Genomic DNA, 19,760 nt, shown 5'->3' on the forward strand with positions numbered 1-19,760 from the left:
TTTTGTCTAGTAATATCTAATAATAGTTTAAAAAAACTAAAAAAACAGGCTTTTTATAGAAAACCGAACTAAAAAATAGAAAATTTTATCAAATTAGTGTATTGTCATCGGTCCTCAATAAATCTACAAAGTTTGAACGAAATCTGCCCCCCTAGCCAAGTGGCTTTCTGTTAGCGTAGCGTTCAATAGAATAGACTACGAATGTATGAGATTGACGTAAGTAAGCTGTAGATAAACGTTATCTCAGCTTACGTCAATCTCATACATTCGTAGTCTATTTTATTGAATACTACTCTACTGGCCGTTTAAAGTGGGTCAAAATCGCGCCCAAAGAAGTCGGTTACAAACATACAAACATACAGGTGAAGCTAATATAAAGCGTGTAAAAAGTAAAGCAAAATGTACGCTGAAAATTAGTCTTACTAGGTTTTTAATACTAGCTTGGTAAGTTTTAGTTTTATACCAGATCCATATCTGTTATAAAATTAAAATTTACCTATATTAAATCATGGTTAAATCTTAATAATAATTAAATGAATCCTCGAGAACGGCTGAACCGATTTCGTTATTTTTTTTATTACATTCCTTGAAGTACGAGGATGTTTCTTATCAAGAGAATACATTAACATGTACCATGGGCGAAACCGGGCGGACCGCTAGTATAGAATAAAACAAAACCATAGAGAAAAAAATAATTTAATTGGAATAAAAAATCTCTAATAAATACTTTATGAGCTTCATACATCTATGTTATACGTGCATAATATATTAGAACTAGTAATTTTTATTACTTCATTGTGACAATATTGCCATATTCAAATTGAAATCATTCTAACTTTTTTATTAGCAAAAAATTGCCAGTTAAAAATACATGCACGTACATTATTCGAACTTAACTAAAAAATTGGTCTTTATGCAAAGAAAAGTGTATAGCTATTAGCTGCTTATTTAAATAATAACAGAGACAATTTATAATTATAGACTAAAAATTAAGCAGAAGAACCACAGATTAACAAACAACTGATAAGCTTGGTTTTAGATTAACATACTTCCCGTGATCTCACCTCAGTATGAAAAATTTTAATAATACATACATTGAATTATCTGTAACAGTATATAAATACTTTTTTTATGATCTTTTAAGAAAATTGACATACAAATGTCTATGATACACGTTTTCTTAAGTTGTCTCTGCCTGTGAAATAACAACCTTGCGATATGGTAACATTTATAAATTACGTCACAGTTCAAAACATTTTATGCTTAAATTTGTCTTTTTCACTCTTAGCTAATCTTGTATATAATAAAAATGAATCGCCAAACGTGTTTCTAACCTCAAAACTCGAGAAAGGCTGAACCAATTTCGTTGATTCTTTTTCATATAATATTCCTTGAAGTACCAGTATGGTTCTTCTGGAGAGAAAACGCAAAACATGTAGGTACCTAGGTCGAAGCCGGGGCGGACCGCTAGTATTTTATAATTTATTTATAACTGTAACGTAATTAATAATGTTGATAAATTTTCGATTATTATTAAGCTATTATTCGTGTTATCATAATTAGTATAACTAGTAAGCAACGCCGCAGTCAATACTAAGTGACTTGGAACCCGTTTATACGACGTCGTTACGACATTTTTTATCGTTGACGATATTTTTCACATATTCATTCTAATTATGTTTTCAATTGACTTTCGGCTACATGATCAAAATATCGTTGAATTAATTTGGATGAATTTTCATGGAATTATAGAAGGAATATTATGAGACATTGAGGTGTGACAGAGAAAAACGATTGTATGAATATGTGTTTGAAGCTTCCTAGAGTAAAAATAGCACCTTATTAGCGGCATATTAAATAAAGTAGTTTTATTGTTAACAACAAAAAGTAACGGACCAATATGAAAACGACGTATGTCACTCGGGGACTGGGGCGGTTGCGCTATTGCATGCTATGCCTTCAAGCCACACCTCCGCCCGTCGGAGTGGGGAGCGTGAGGTTTTTTCGTTACGGAATTTCTCGATTCGGTCCCCGCGCTCAAGGCCCGCGATAGAAGCTATGCAATAGTCTAAAAAAAAATCTTGCACTAAAACAGTGCGTAAAATGAGTTAATATTTCTGTAAATTGTATGATGTTTTTAATTTATTTACATTCCACACTACAAACGGACAAGTAAACGAAACTACAAAACCACTTTACAATCACACGATATTCTCCACACAAAAAAATCGTCACGACAGATCGTGTCGTATAAACGGGCGTTAAATTCATAGCGAATAATTTAAATACATTTAAATAAATTAGAATGTCTTGCGATGCACAGCCCTGTGGCCCTCTTCATCATACTCTCGTTTCGAGACCCACATCTTTCTGAACGTATCTAATGACGCGAGAATCGAACCCCCGATCCACGTTGAGTATAGACGCTCTTGCGGTGCTGAGATCTGGAAAGAAAATATCAAAAATTATGTTTGAAAAGTCGAACAATATGAGAAATCCAGCTTTTTAAACACCGTTTAAAATTCATCAAAATTTTACACAAATGACAAATAATATCCATACCAGACGTCTTATCTCCACCGTCAGATGGATCATACCAGACACTGTTTCACATTCGTCGAAATCTAACCCTAATTTTCAAATTCTTAGCTGACAGACGTTTTATCTCTCTTCTAGTTTCTACTTAACATTAATTAGAATATTACCCTAATCTTCTTATCCTTAGATGCCAGACGACTTATCCCCTTTATCGACGACTTCAAAAGACACATTAGTGCTGATTTACACAGGGTCAGTAACTGACTACAAATTCGAGGCAAATCAGTGCTGACCCGAAAAAAAACCCTGTGTAAACAGATTTGAAGTCAGTACAGAGGCTTGAGGTCTAAGTAAACAGTTAAAGTCAGTCGCGGCGCCGAAATTCGGCGCCGCGACTGACTTGTCTACTGACCCTGTGTAAATCAGCACTTATACCATTTTCTTACAGCCTACATCATATTAAACAATTACCCTAATCTTCATACATTAGGCGCCAGACGGCTCATCTCCTGTACCAGACGCTCCATATTTAGTTACTTATTGTATTCTACATTAAATTAATCAGAGTCTCACCCTACTCTTTATATCCTTTATAACCAGACGCCTCAACTCCACCATTAGACTTATTACCAGACCTTTAAGTTCAAATAAATCATAATCATACCCTAATCTTCATATCCTTAGGTGCCAGACGCCTGATCTCCGCCAGAAGACGGTCTCCAAAGCCACGGAACAACGTCGAACCGCCACTCAGCACTATGTTCTGGTAGAGAACTTTGCGCAGATCCATGTCAGACTTTTGTATAGCGAACATTAGGACTTCGTGGAGGCCTGGAATATTTATTTAATTTAAAATTTTATCATAAAGTAAAAATAAAATGATGCTATAGAACAAATTCAAACAATGCCCAGCCCTAAAGGGCTATTCTAATTTTTAAATCAATAAATTGTATATTTTTTGTAATAAATTTATTGCTATTAATTATTAATCTATAACTAAATATTTGCATAATTTGCACAAAAGGCAGCCTTATTGCTGAACAGCAATCTCTACCAGGCAATCTGGCAGGAAAGGAAATGCAAGAAGATTATGTGATAGTGCAAAAATGCAACAGAAAAGTATTTTCTTTTATTCAATCCGCTTCAAAAAAAGTCTAATGCAACAGTATTAAGGGCTGATTTTTCAATCCTCGGTTAAAAATTATTCGTCGAATAACACATAAACTACCATTTCAAAATGTATTGTTATTGCATGCAATTGACACTTTACAGGTGACATTTTAAAATTATCGTGTAATACTTTATTGGACGGATAAGTTTTAACCAATGAAAAATCGACATGAGTAAATATAAGCTGTAAATTTTAAGTGTATTGCAAGTGTCAGTTATCTTTGTAAAGTGAAACAATTGTAAGTGGTAAGTGTAAGTTAATGAGTTGAATTATAAACATACCTTCACACTCTTCACCAATGAGATCTGGTCGGAATAAAACTTCTGGCGCACGGAATCTGGCTGGACCAATCTGTGATTTAGGGATAAAATATTATTATTAACTAGCGGTCCGCCCCGGCTTCGCCCGTGGTACATGTTTACGTTTTCTCTACATAAGATCCATCCTCGTACTTCAAGAAATATAATTAAAAAAAGAATTATTGAAATCGGTTCAGCCGTTCTCGAGTTATGCGCTTACCAGCACATTTTGCGATTCATTTTTATATATAAGAAGATAAGACGTAAGAAAAGAAAACTTACCTAAGAAAAGAAATTGATAAAATAAAATAATTTTTGTAAAAAAATCTGCTTTTTAAAAAGATCAACCATATGTTACAGATACATTATCATTAACTAGCTTTCCGCCCGCGGCTCAGCCTGCTTTGTCTTAAAACCTAATAAATTATATACTAAAACCTTCCTCTTGAATCACTATCTATTAAAGCACCGAATCAAAATCCGTTGCGTAATTTTAAAGATTTCAGCATACATAGGGACAGAGAAAGCGACTTTGTTTTATACTATGTAAGTATGTAGTGATCAATAATTCACAATTACCTCCAACTGAGTCCCATCAGGCAGTGTATAATGTGCTCGTTCAGAATCCAGGGTCTCCTCTTTGAGGGGGTTCGGAGACAGGTAACATGCTCTTTCCTTGATCGCTTTCACTATTTCTAGTTCAGCTGATGTACGAAGGTTCACACCCTCTTTGCGGAGGAGTAGCCTGTAAGAGAGGTTTTTATTAGCTTTTTAGCATATTTAATACTAAGTTTCCGCCCGCGGCTTCGCCCGCGCAGTCAAAGAAAAACCCGCATAGTTCCCGTTACCGTGGGATTTCCGGGATTGCAGCATTTTCCCGGGATAAAAGTAGCCTATGTCCTTTCTCGGGTATCAAAATATCTCCATACCAAATTTCATGCAAATTGGTTCAGTAGTTTAGGCGTGATTGAGTAACAGACAGACAGACAGAGTTACTTTCGCATTTTCAAATTCAAATTAATTTATTTGCCACAGAACATGGTATACATAGATGTCAGGTAACAATTGAGTTCCAGCATGTTCAGCCGTTATTAACAGCATGCAAATTATGTCACTTAATTTTAAATCAAAATTACAATTATTACATTATCATTAGGTACATTTCAAAGTCTACAATTATTATTAACAAAGTCAAAAAAAAATCACAATTCAAAATTTATATTGGAAGTAATCTGCCATTGTGTAAAAGGAACGCTCTGCGAGGAATCTTATGAGTTGACATTTCAGTTTTCTAAGTGGCAGTGATCTTAGCTCCTTAGGAAGGTGGTTAAAGATTTTTATGGCCATTGCATAGCTATTCCTGTTAAGGAGCGCAGTTCCACACAAAGGCATGCGCAAACGCGTCGGGTCTCTTGCAATGAAGAGGGAGCTATCTTTAAAGGTTGTGAACAAATTATTATGTTTTTTGACGAAAATTATGGTTTCTAAAATGTACATACCGGGAAGTGTAAGAATTTTCAGCCGCTGAAAAATTGGCTTACAGCTTGCAAGAGGACCGACACCCGCTACGGCTCTTATACACTTTTTCTGGGCTAAAAACACTTTATTAATATTAACGGAATTCCCCCACAAAAGTATTCCGTATCGCAATATTGATGCTACGTAACCATGATATGCCACTATAGCAGCTTTTTCAGATACAGTCTTACGGATACGCCGTAGTGCAAACACGAATTTATTCAAACGCGTGCTAACACATTCAACCTGTGACTTCCAACTACATCTTTGGTCGAGAACTAAGCCTAAAAATTTGGTTTCAGTAACTTCTTGAATCGTTTTACCATCATAGGTTATATTAAGATGAGTCATATTGTTTTTGTTTTTATTATAAAATTGGATGTAGTTTGTTTTTGCTAGGTTTACGTTTAAACCATTATCCTCTAACCATTGGATTACCTTTATTATAGTATGATTTATTGAAAATTCAAAGTCAACTCCATTCTTTTCCGAAATAATAACCGAAACGTCATCAGCATATAAAACAGACTCATTCACAATTACATTAGGTAGGTCATTGATATATAATAGGAACAAAAGAGGTCCCAATATGCTCCCTTGCGGTACTCCATTCCCATTATATTTATAATCTGACTTATAAATCTCTGTGTTGTGACCTGAGGTATGAGAAATTTCAACTCTTTGTTTACGATTTCGTAAGTAACTTTCTAACCACTCTAAGGCGAGACCTCGTATACCGTAATGGTTGCATTTGTAGAGAAGTAAGTCATGATTTACAAAATCGAAAGCCCGGGTCATGTCAAAAAATACAGCAGTTACCCGATTATGTTTATCCACCTGTTCCACAATGGATTTCACCAAAGAAAATGCAGCTAGTGTGGTAGTTTTATTTTTTTGAAAGCCACATTGTTCAGTTTTAATGATGTTAAATTTTTTTAGAAACTCGCTTATTCTGTGGTGCATAATTTTTTCATAAACTTTAGCAATGACAGGGATTAATGTTATAGGTCTATAATTTGCAACGTCTTCCTTTTTTCCTTTTTTAAACAGTGGTTTAACTATTGATATCTTCAGGCTGCTAGGGAATATTCCTTGTGTGAAAGAGAGATTTATTAAGTATGATAGAACATTAGCCACCTGCTCTTTACAAAATTTTAGAACTTCAGTCGTTATTGAGTCATATCCAACAGCTTTGGTGTTATTTAGTGATGTAATTGCTTTAGATACTTCCATAGGTGTGCAGGGCATAAGAAAAATAGAAGAGTTCACTGAGTGTGTATTGGTGAAGTTATTACACTTTTTATAAGTTTTGTTTAGATTTGTGTTAATAAAATGGTTGTTGAAAACGTTAACGATAACATTTGGATCTGTAATTGTAACATTGTTTTGAATTATACTTCCTATGCTATCACAGGATTTTTCCCTCTCCACTTTATCTTTTATAATATTCCACGTAGCTTTCGATTTATTCTTTGACCTTTTTAAGTATGCCATATTTGTTATTACTTTTGAAGCTTGAATACATTTTTTTAATAACTTAGTGTATTTTTTGTAAGTTGTTTTGTTCTCACAATGTTTATTTCTATAGTAATTATTCAGAAGAGAGCGTTTGTGCCTACATGCTGTTCTAAGCCCTTTTGTAATCCAATTTGGCGAAGTTGTTATGTTACTTACTTTAACTCTGATTTCTGGAAAACATAGTTCATAGAATAATCTAAAAGTTGATAAAAATTTGTCAAAGGCCTCATCGCTATTGCTTTCTTCAAACACATCGCTCCAAGATAATTGTGCTAAGCATTCTCGAAACTTACGCATATTGTCATGACAGAAACTTCTTTTACATATAAACCAGTAAACTGTTTTCGGGATCGTCTGGATGACAGGAAACAAGAGTGTTTGGCACGTATCATGGTCGGACAAGTGGAGTTTGTGAGTATCTCCTGATGCATTCTTAATATTACTAACTATATGGTCAATACATGCAAGTTGTCGTGTAGGTTTATCAATATGAATTTGTAAATTGTTGTTAATTAATATGTCTTTATACTTCATTGTCACATTATTATCTTTTAAAATATCAATATTCATGTCACCACATATAATTATTTGTTTTTCTTTTTTACTTTCAAGTTTATGCATTAGCGTCTCAAAGATATTTAAAAATTCCGATACATTTGCATTAGGAATTCTGTAAATACAAATTATTATGCATTGAAGTTTTGGTATGTTAATACCACAGCATTCAAATGTTTTTTCTAAAGATATTTCATTGCAAATGGTCAGAGGTACAAAATCAATACTGTTGTCTACAAAAATACAAACGCCGCCTCTTTTCTCCGATTTCCTGCAAAAGTGGGAAGCTAATTTAAAATGTTTTAGTCTCATATGATGCTCATCACCGCTTTTAACAAAAGTTTCTGAGAAGCATAATATTTGCAGAGGTTTTTTATAATTGATACTCTTTAGTTCAGAAAGGCATAATTCTATGGCGTCCAATTTATTAAGAAGACCAGCTATGTTTTGGTGCAACAGGCAAGAATAATGTGTTAGGTTTGTATGTTTTGTGTTGGTTTTTGGGGAAAAAAAATACCGGTTTTAGATAGTGGCTTATCATGGTTAGATTTACTTATGATGGGGAAGTAAAACGGTATAGTACCTTTTTTGGGTATCACATTTATAGGAGCAGCACTCATTATACGTTTCATCGGTGTTTTATTGAATGTTAAAAAATGTTCTGTATAGTAGTCATAATCAAACATGAAATTTAACTTTTTACAAATATTTACTAAATATTGTTGTCTAGAATAAAACGGAAGATCTGAATTTAAAAAAAATGCAATTATTAACATGCTTACAATGTAATTTTAACAAATTATTTAACATTATTTCATTCAAGAAAAGGTTACTACATACATTCAAAAGAATAATTTTACTATTTTTTACATTTTTAAATATTGTCGATAGTTCCATAATCACCTCATAGGGATTTTTGTCATTTTCACCTACACACACTATTAAATAGTTCTCAGGTAAATCGCGGAAACTATGTAAACTATTTACTATATCACAAGTTTTGGCGAAGGGTTTGATGAAGGAGTTAATGTAGTATTTGCCATAATTTGTTTTTATTCTAGAACGTATAAGCTCGGAGACAAGACCCTTGCATTGTTGACTTCCAATTATATATATTTCGGGGAGAAGTTGATTGTAATTTATACATTCTTTATTTTTGTTATGGTCACTGCAGTAATGCGATTCATTTTTTAATACAACGCCATCTTGTGTCTGCTCGCACTGTCTATTATTGTATAAAGATTTTGAGGCGCCACCCGTCGACTGGTTAGGCTGTGTTTTTGTTGCGCTGTCAGTTGTCACAATTTCATCGGCAGAAAGATCACTGCAACTCACGTTTAATTTTTGGGTTTTTAGTAGGCTATATCTGGGTTTGCACGGCTTCTTTTTTATTGATGAGATATGATTGACCGTATCGTTGAGTGTGGGGGGTGTACAAATTTTCTTTAAATGGGCTATAGTATTTTGTTGTTTAACTATCTTTTTTTCCATTGAGCATTTCTCCAATAACAGATTATCAATTTCATCGTGTGCAGATTGTAGCTGCGTTTTTAGTTCACTTATTTGTTCTAGTAGTTCAGTGTGTTCATATATATTTACAGTGGAGATGTCAGGTAAACTTTTAGATAAATAATCCGTATTTGTGGACATTAGTGATGAATCCAATGACTCGTTAAAGTTTGATTGCCCCTTTCTTCTAAAAGTTACGAAGGTATGATTGTCGTTCATTTTTGTTATTTAAATCCTTTTTTTTTTTTTTTTTTTTTTTTTTTTATAGCAGGAATATTTAAAGTCCCTTTTTTTAATAGGAAGAAAAAAAAAATACAAATATATATATTTTTTTTTTTTTATAATTTGTCCGCCCCAGTCTGGATTTGAACTCTGCTCGTTGTCGATTGTTTTGTAGTCTTGTAGTATCAGGCAGCAGCTATGCGTACAATTATGGATGTTAATGAAATTTCTGTATGGTTCTTAATTTGTGCTATTCGTTTTTGAAAATACGTTACTATGACTCATTTTTGTGAACAAAGGAAATTAAAAAATAACATCTTGTCACTTTTTATGGATACTAAACACTAATAAGAATGATCCCAGGGATTGTCTTAACTGGATGAAACACACTTTTTTTTTTAATTTAACGATTTAACACATATTTTTTGTCCGATTTTTTTCTTCACTTTCTTTCACTATTACTTTTAATATTGTAGAATTTACAGTCAAATCTAGTTCTATAACACTTGTCCCGATAGTTCAATAATCACAGAGTAAGATACACTATTTTTTGTTTATAAACAGTAAGTTTTAATATATTTAATCGTTTATTTGTACGGAGCTGATCTTTACTTGGTGACAGCGGCACGCGAACGCTTGTAGCTACGATGAATACTGCTCGATATCTTCCAACATGAGAATTCGTGTTCATGCTTACTACAGCACTACAGACACAACGTAAGTAGGTATTGTATCCGCGCAAATAGTCTCATTGGATAAGCTTGCTTTTGGGTCTCAACTCTCATTTATAATATTAGTATGGATTTAACACACTTATATTATAGTCGAGCCAATTTAATAGGCAACATTTGACGTCTATCAATTTTATCTTCGAAGAGAGGTAACCTGCTTAAAACATCGATTAAAGTGTATTAATCGATACGGATTTGAAAGATTTGTCAATCGAATTTATTAATTTATGATGATTTTTATTCACAAGTAATCAATGCATTCGATTCTAGATGTCAGATTTCGATTTTTAGAGTAACGTCTCTAGTATTTAAAAAGAAAAAAGGTTTATTGACTCAAAATTGTAGCGACGTCAGTTCTTCAATTCAGAAATTGTTTATTATGTTTAGGATGGTTTATCAGTAAAATGAAATCTAAAAATAACTTGTATCGGTCATTATTATTATAAATATGTAATCGTAATTGAAAAAAGTTAAGCAAATGTGCAGTTCTAACAAAACGAAATATCATGTTATTCTATGTCGTCGTTACTAGGTTACGTTGTTGAATTTTGTTGAACTGTCAAATGTTGCCTATTAAAATGGCTCTACTATAGTTTGGACCACCTCCTTGGTACAGTGGTTGACGCGTGAGCGTAACACCGAGGGGTCCTGGGTTGGATTCCCGGTGGAGACGAAGAATAAAAAATGTCTCAGTCTGGCAGGACACAGAAGGCTGATCACCTACTTCTCCCTAAAGAAAATCGATCAGTGAAACACATGTATAATGTCGTCATGGCAATACCGTCACGTCATGCAGTAAGGCGACAATTTTGGTATCTTAGAATCTGTTTTTTTTTAAAGAATCTTGCTATAGAAGTTTCACGTGTGCTCGGCACACACTTTATTATAGCGTTTTAAATCTGCTAGACTAATTTCCAGTCACGTCTAATCAATTCTAGGTTGCTATTGTTTTTTATTTATCCAGTTAATGTATAAAATAAAAAAAATTTAATACTTTACTCACCTCAAATACCTAGTGACGTCACGTCCAGCTACATCCACCCGCATGATACTATGGGGCATAGCGAACCCTTCGTAAATTGGAACGGAGTGGGTAACCCCATCACCTGAGTCTAGAACCACACCCGTGGTGCGGCCTGTTGCGTATCTATGGGATAAATATACAGGGTTACTTGTAAAACACCAGCAATCTCGCAGGACAAGATAGCTTACATCATAAGTAACAACATTTGTTCTACGACTTTTGATAATTTGTTAGATTTTATTTTCATACAAAAATAAATATTCATTTCATTTTCTATCTGAATATTATAAACTCTACGCGCATTACAAAAATAACGTAAACAAGAAGCGAACGAGAGGGGGGAGGGGGCGTCGCGTCTTCCTTTCGATAATGAATAGAACATAGACTTACAAATGTTAGGAGAGTACAATAAAAGCTTAAAAAATCATTTAAAAATAATTTATTGCGTTATGCCAAAAGTCGTAGAACAAATGTTGTTACTTATGATGTTAGCTGTCTTGTCCTGCGAGGATGCTGGTGTTTTACAAGTAACCCTGTATATTATTACTAGGTTTCCGTCCCGCGGCTTCGCCCGCGCAGTTAAAGACAAACCCGCATAGTTCCCGTTCCCGTGGGATTTCCGGGATTGCGTTATTTTCCCGGGATAAAAAGTAGCCTATGTCCTTTCTCGGGTATCAAAATATCTCCATACCAAATTTCATGCAAATTGGTTCAGTAGTTTAGGCGTGATTGAGTAACAGACAGACAGACAGACAGAGTTACTTTCGCATTTATAATATTAGTATGGATTATACAATATATAAAATATACAATATCCTATCCTATCCTACTAATATTATAAATGCGAAAGTTTGTTAGGATGGATGTGCGTGTGTTTGTTACTCTCTCACGCAACTACGCTACTAAACCGATTACAATGAAATTTAACGCACATATATAACTCCGATCCATAGGATAGGTTTTTCTTTGAAAACGCGGGCGAGCCGCGGGCGGAAAGCTAAGCTAATAAAAAAATACTTCTTACTACATTTCCGCTCGCGTTTTCATAGAAAAACCCACATAGTTCCCGTTCCCGTGGGATTTCCGGGATAAAAAGTAGCCTATTGTCTTATTTTGGGTCATCAGCTACCTACATACCAAATTTCATTCATTGTTATCGGTTCAGTAGTATTACGTGAGAGTAACAAATATCCTTACATTTTACTAATGTACTATAGGTACCTAAGATTATTTTTCTTGTGAACATAATAATATTCTATAACATACATTTAGAAATTATAGATTTTAAAGGATTCATCTTCATTATTATTATGAACACTGCCGACTTTTCGCACATTTACAGCGAGCGTGGTCAATTTCTATATATTTGCATATATTTTGTACTCTACCCTATGTCTATCCTATATTTATTGAATATTTTGTGTTACGTAGTACCGGTTGACTGGAAGAAATCGCTATTTAGCGATAAGACCGCCGTTCGTTACAATTTATCCTAAGCAATCTAGACTCTAGAGTAATAACACATAAAAAAAAGCCATAAGCTATATTATTACCCCTTAATACCATTTTTTTATAGTGAGACAGTGTGACACAGAGAATTAGCATCAAAAGGAGAAAATACATACAAAAAATACGAAAACACTAAAATCACTCACAAACTAAGCACAGCCTGCATGGACAGGAACAACGCTGGCACATTGAACGTCTCAAAGAAAACCTCCGCGGCCTTCTCTCTGTTCCTGCGAGGATTAAGCGGAGCCTCCGTGAGCAGAACTGGGTGCTCCTCCGAGAATGTTGATAATTGGTCCTGGAATAAATGAAAAAAGAAATAAAATTAAAATATTAAAAAAAAAGATTGTTTGTGCCAGGTAGCAAACGCAAATGCTATAACATTAGAGTGAAAGTGGAAACTGAAATGGCTTGGCTTTTGTATGAAAACTTAACGAAACCCTAATCTATTTCAGAACAAAAATTGACCGAAATCGCGTAGACTTTGTTAGATAAATTCATTCTAACATTTCACTCTCACGCACGAGACATAATACATGTCTCACTCATGTACTTCGTTATAACAACTGCCGATTAAAATATAAAAAGAACGTCCAGCCACGACGCTGAATGGTGCGTGACTAAGTGAAACTCGGGCACTTAGCTGAGTTTTTTCTTGCCAAAATAGAGAGCGGGTAACGTATCTAGCTTTTTTATATATCATAGCAACAAATACTATTCTTGCTACAACAACAAAATATGCTATTCACTCTGAGTACGATATATTTTTTCGTTGGCCAGCTTCAATATTTGGATAGTTACATGGAAATTGTTATTTTTTAAATATATATTATGTAAAATAGCCAATAGGTAATTAAATTACGAATATATTTGAGCCAAGTTTTTTACTGAGATAGATAAGGTTTTGTCGAGTAATATGCATACACAAAAGCTCATCTATTAGAGTCAGACTTGAGACTCGTGACTCAAATAGTATATAATATAGTCTTTGGAAATTCGCTGCACGTGTGCCCCGTGTCAGAAGTGAAACGGACTAAAACAGTGAAAAAAAAGGCAACATTCAAAGATACCAAAATCGTCGCCTTAGTCTTACTCCATGACGTGACGGCATTGCCATAAGTCGACCTTTAAATTTCACTCTCAACGCCATAATAAGTTTCACTTACAAAACCGTTATCCATAAAATTCAAATTCATCCTACTAATATTATAAATGCGAAAGTTTGTATGGATATATGGATGTATGGATGTTTGTTACTCTTTCACGTAAAAACTACTGAACCGATTACAATGAAATTTAGCACACATATAGAGGGTAACTTGGATTAAAACATAGGATAGTTTTTATCCCGGAAATCCCACGGGAACGGGAACTATGGGGGTTTTCCTTTGCAAACGCGGGCGAAGCCGCGGGCGGAAATCTAGTAAGTAATAAAGCTCACCTTGCTATAAATATAGTTCCACACCCGTTCCATGTCATTCCAATCTGTGACGATACCGTGTTCCATGGGGTATTTGATGCTGAGCAGGCCTCTGTGTTCTTCTGCTCGTGGCCCCACGAATAGTTCGCCCTCTAGGGCTCCGGCCATCACACGAATGTGTTTGGGACGGCCGATACTAGAAAAATATCATGAAATGTTTAAAATCAATATACAGTTTAGTATTTTCTATTGATTTTACGCAAGTATTATATATCTAGACATTGGGATAATAATATCGCTACATACCTATGTAAGGGACTTTGGTTTAGATGGTGACTTGAATAAGATTATGTAGGTAATGTTAAAAATATGTAATGACTAGGGCCCGGATTAATATGTATTTACATATTATATTAATTTGAAATTGTTTTCGTAATTAATCATGGTGTCCACAGTAAATGTGTTATTTAGATCGTGAAAATTCAGTTCATTTTCCATATTTTAAATGAAAATCCTTATTCCACAAAATATCAATAAATGTATCCATATTTTTATCAGCGCAGTATGAGTTTTCTAAAAACTCTGACAAAACCGCTCACACTACCCGACCGTATGCGCATTATTTCCATATCCGGAAAAAATTAACAACATGCTGTGTACTATATTACTTGCTCTGTGATGCTGTGTAGAAGATTAGAATAGACATAGATATGCCCTACTCACTTGCAGAATTGAGTATTTGAATAAAAAAAAATTATTGATTTTTTTCATGTATATTAAAACTTTATTATTAATAATATTGATATTTAATGCAAAAAACTCGAAAAAAAAATTTTCAATCAATTATAAGCAATTAAAAATTGATGAAATTTAAATTAAAATCACGTGACTATAAACGCGCCATGACTGGTCACCATAGATGTGACGTCAAAATGTTATAGTTGTATATGTTTTTGTATCAACTGCAATGAGTGAAAACTAACATTATGACGTCACACGCGTCCGGGAGACGCTTCGGTAGTTGTCAGTGTGTGTTCGGTACTGGATTCAAAGACTAATTTTTATTTTGAAATAACTTTTGAATTATTGCAAAAAAAAATTAAAAAAAATAGTTTTGTTATAAAACTAATATATAATCTTTCCATTTAGCACAAAAAAATTTTTATTCAAATACTCAATTATGCAAATTTAAATATGCTCCAATAACATCCTGTGATGTTGAATGACCATTCAGTCAGTATGTAAGGCAATATTACATCAAAATAGAAAAAGTTTCAATTTCGAAAATTAAAAAAAATCACGTGATTATTTACTACATTTCAAATGTCAGTGAAATGGAAGTTGAATAGAATTGTAATCAGTTTTATTAAAAACTAGCGGTCCGCCCCGGCTTCGCCCATGGTACATATTCACGTTTTCTCTACATAAGAACCATCCTCGTACTTCAAGGAATATAATAAAAAAAGAATTAAAGAAATCGGTTCAGCCGTTCTAAAGTTATGCGCTTACCAACACATTTTAGGATTCATTTTTATATTATAGAATATAGATGTTGTTACTTTTATTGTACATATTTTTCCATATTTTAGTTTTTTCACTCCATTTTATATTTACATATTTCGAGATTTTTAATACATATTTATCCGGGCCCTAGTAATGACGATTCAAAAGTGCTTCTAGAAGAAGTCTAATTGAATAAATAAATGTTTGAGTTTGAACATGCTAATCTAAGGAACTACTTTCACGATTTGAAAAATTATTTTGGTGTTAGATAGCCCATTTATCGAGGAAGGCTATAGGCTATCATCACACTAAGACCAACAGGAGCGGAGCAATGCGGGTGAAACCACGGAGCACAGCTAGTTATAGAATATAGCATGCTATAAGTGAAAGCCATAGATATTGACCCAGTAGTTTTGGAGTTTCATAACACACAAAAAAATCATCTAATATTGCAGATACTTACAGTAATATATAAGTGCTTTTAAACTTACTAATTTGGGAATCTGCATTTTGGTATTTGGTCGCCAGCGAATCCTGCTTTTATAACTCCGGAACCCTGAAATTAATATTCCATTCGTTACTCCTAGACGATTTCTGTTATGACTCATCTTTGTTAAGATTTCAGATATGTATTATAATAATAGATGTGCATGTTTTTAAGAAGTCCTAACAGGAAAGAGATAATTTTTGCTATAATGTACAACAAAAAACACTGCCTAAAAGTATTCTTCTGAGGTGTGCCAATACGGCATAAAAATAATAAATAAAACGGTTACTTTACATTATCTATAACGACCGGTTGGTTAACTATAACATCGTTTAACTCCATTTTCACTGTTAAGACGAATAAATATTATTTATATTGGTAAATTTTAATAGAAGCCGAAAATTTTTAATCACAGGTGTAATGTGTATTGAAAAATGACATCACAATTGACGTATTGCCATTTTGAATAAATTAACCCATTTGTCTTGTCAATCGTTGCCATAATGAAAATACATTCAATATTTGTTTTTAAATACTCACAAATTGTTTCAGTATTATTCCTTATTACTATTTTATACCATTTACTTTCTTTATATTAATCTCTATATATACAGAGTTATTTTCACTTATATATATTTTTTTAGACATTACAAAATATCAACTGGCAAGCCAAAACCTTAAATAAATAATAGACTTTTTGGCGGGAAGTCAAACTAAGCGGGAGGTTTAATTCTTACTGCGATTAAATTTTTCAACATTTTGTATAAATACTGTAAATAATTGTGTATATAGTTAATTAATACGCACCAAAATATATTTTAATATTATGGGAGTCGATTCTGACGGAGGCGAAAGCCCCGTTGAAAAAGAAACGAAAAAAAGAAAATTGACCACGACGAAGAAAGATCTAGATTTCAAAACTTTTACCAAACCGAATTATACGAGACAGTTTCCAGATAATCATAGCACAGACTGTGTAGTATACGTAGAATCTCTCGACATTGAAAAAATTGGTAATAAAAATCCAATAGCGCTTACTAAACTCTTCACTGAGCATGTTAAAGGTGTTGCTGGTGTGCACAGAGTCAATGCTTATAAACTTGGTGTTACATTTAAAAAAGCAGTATCAGCTAACAATTTTTTAAAAATGGAGAAATTTCTTTTAAAAAATAAATTAAAAGCATTTGTGCCGGCGCACTTAACAGAATCCACTGGGGTCATTAGACATGTCCCCACAGATTTAACAAATGAAGAGATATACAAGATTATCACTTGTGATGCGGAAGTGATTTCAATAAAACGATTCCAGAGAAAAGTAGATGGAAAACTGACACCATTAGGTACTATTGCAGTAACCTTTGCGACTACGACACTGCCACAATATGCTTATATACAAATGTTCAGATACCCGATCCAGCTGTACATCCCACCCCTGTTACAATGTTATAAATGCCTTAAGTTTAATCACTCAGCAAAAGCTTGCAGAGGTACTCAAATGTGCTCTTCATGTGCTGGACAGCACTCATACAAGGAATGCGATGTTGAAGAAATTATATGCATCAACTGCAGCGGTCATCACCTAGCAATCTCGAGAGACTGCCCAGTAAAACAAAAAAAAATAGAAGAAAAGAAAAGTAAATACATGAACCTCAGTCGATCATATGCCACTGTGGTGAGTACCATACCCACTATCCCTGATAAAAGATTCCCAGCTCTTAATAAACCGGTTAAGCCGATTGACACAGCTACTGGCACTAATTCAAAATCACTCAACCTTGAGCAAATTGTAGATAATGAAATAATTATAAATGCATTAGTCAAGTCTCTCATAATGCTTGGTAATAGCAAAAACAGTACTCCAGTAACAAATAAAACAATTAAAGATATTTTATTAAGTAATTTAATAACATAATGGATACATATTTAAAGATTTTACAATTTAATATACAAAGCTTACAAAGCAAAAAAGCCTTATTAAAAACATTTCTCTCGGAGCATGATATAGATATTTGTTTATTGAACGAAACCTGGCTTAAAAGTACTAGTATTATTCCTAATTTTACACCATATAACTTTATATATAAAAACTCAGTAAATACGCATAATGGAGTAGGTATATTAATTAAACAAAATTTAAAATACAATATTGTACAAACAACTTTTTATGAAAGCATTCAAAACATTTGCATATCAATTGATACATCTATAGGTAAATTACATATTCTTTGTGTATATGCTCCTCCAAAAAGTAACAGATTTGCCACCAACAAAATGAGAAAGGTCTTACTCGAAACTCCTAAGCCGTGTCTTGTCATGGGTGATTTAAATGCACATCACATTTTATTTGGATGTGCGACTAATAATAATAGAGGTAACAGTTTATATAATCTTATTGATGAATTTGATATGTGTATTCTAAATGATGGTCAGGCAACAACTGTTCAATATCCCAATAGAAATGCTTCTGCAATCGATTTATCCCTGGTCACTCCCTCATTGGCTCCTCTGTGTGAATGGCATGTCCACGATGATCCAATGGGTAGTTATCACTATCCAACTATGGTTGTTATGAATGTGAAACCATCTATATATGAAGTACGTCCTGTGGATGAAAAATATATTTATAGCAAGGCAGACTGGTCTAAATATCATAAATTATCAGAAACCTGTTTTTCAAATTTAGATATAGATAACACAGAACCAATTGATTTGTATAATAGTTTTGTAAATATTTTGTATGATATTAGAATGTCAACTGTTCCAAAACAAAAACCCCAACAATCTTTAAAAGTAATGAGGAAACCTGCACCTTGGTGGAATAATAAATGTGAGGATGCAGTCAAAAATTCTAAGTTAGCCCTTAGAGAATATAGACAGTCACCAAGTATTCCTAATTTTATTAAGTATAAAAAACTTGATGCTCAAAAGAAAAGGATATTAAAAGAGGAAAGTATTAATTCATGGCAAAACTTATGTACTAGTTTTAATAGAATGACACCTGTTTCTCAAATATGGAGTTATGTAAAAAGATTTAAAAGAATAGGTTCTTGCCATAATAGGAATTTCAATGATGACTGGATTCCAAGCTTTTTAGATAACATATCAGATTCAACACAGTTAAATGAAGATAGGTTATATGCCATTTTACATAAATCTGTTGAAAACTCTAAAAATGCATTTCTCAATAGCAAATTTACCATCAATGAACTGTACATTTCAATTAAAAGTAGGAAAGATACAACACCAGGGTTAGATAGTATTCCATACTTATTAATTAAAAAGTTACACCCCAATGCGCAAGAAATTTTATTAAATATATACAATAAACTTTGGTTAAATTTAGTAATACCAGACTCATGGAAAACTCAATGTGTAATCCCGATTTTAAAGCCAAATAAACCTGCGAACAATCCACTATCATATAGACCTATTTCTCTGTCATCATGCTTGGGCAAACTTTTTGAAAATATGTTAAAATTACGTTTAGATTACTTTGCTGAGACACAACAAAAATTACCAGACATACAGTTTGGATTCAGAAAAGGAAGAAGTTGCTCTGAAAGCTTTGTATCTCTTATATCAGACCTTAAAAAGGCAAAATTGAGTCACAGTAATGTTATATGTGTCTTTTTAGATGTTAAAGGTGCATTTGATAATGTTAATATTGAGAGCTTGATAAATGTATTGCAAGAGTTGGAATTACCAAGACATATTTTAAACTGGATTTTAAACTTTTTATATAAAAGAACTCTATTT

At 33.3% G+C, this 19,760-nt stretch overlaps 1 protein-coding gene across 1 annotated transcript; it reads right to left on the reverse strand.

Annotated features, from left to right (window-relative positions):
• Positions 1-680: 680 nt before the first annotated feature.
• On the reverse strand, positions 681-16,445 carry LOC123702158 (alpha-centractin). Its single transcript, XM_045649830.1, has 9 exons — positions 16,299-16,445; positions 16,009-16,073; positions 14,036-14,210; positions 12,741-12,892; positions 11,065-11,208; positions 4,588-4,753; positions 3,991-4,060; positions 3,203-3,369; positions 681-2,444 (listed from the first exon to the last, which is right to left on the reverse strand). Exons 1-9 carry the CDS (start codon positions 16,344-16,346, stop codon positions 2,301-2,303), a joined length of 1,131 nt encoding a protein of 376 aa, XP_045505786.1. The 5' UTR covers positions 16,347-16,445; the 3' UTR covers positions 681-2,300.
• Positions 16,446-19,760: the final 3,315 nt, after the last annotated feature.

Source organism: Colias croceus, chromosome 23, assembly GCF_905220415.1.
Source record: "Colias croceus chromosome 23, ilColCroc2.1".
NCBI classification, from domain to species: domain Eukaryota; kingdom Metazoa; phylum Arthropoda; class Insecta; order Lepidoptera; family Pieridae; genus Colias; species Colias croceus.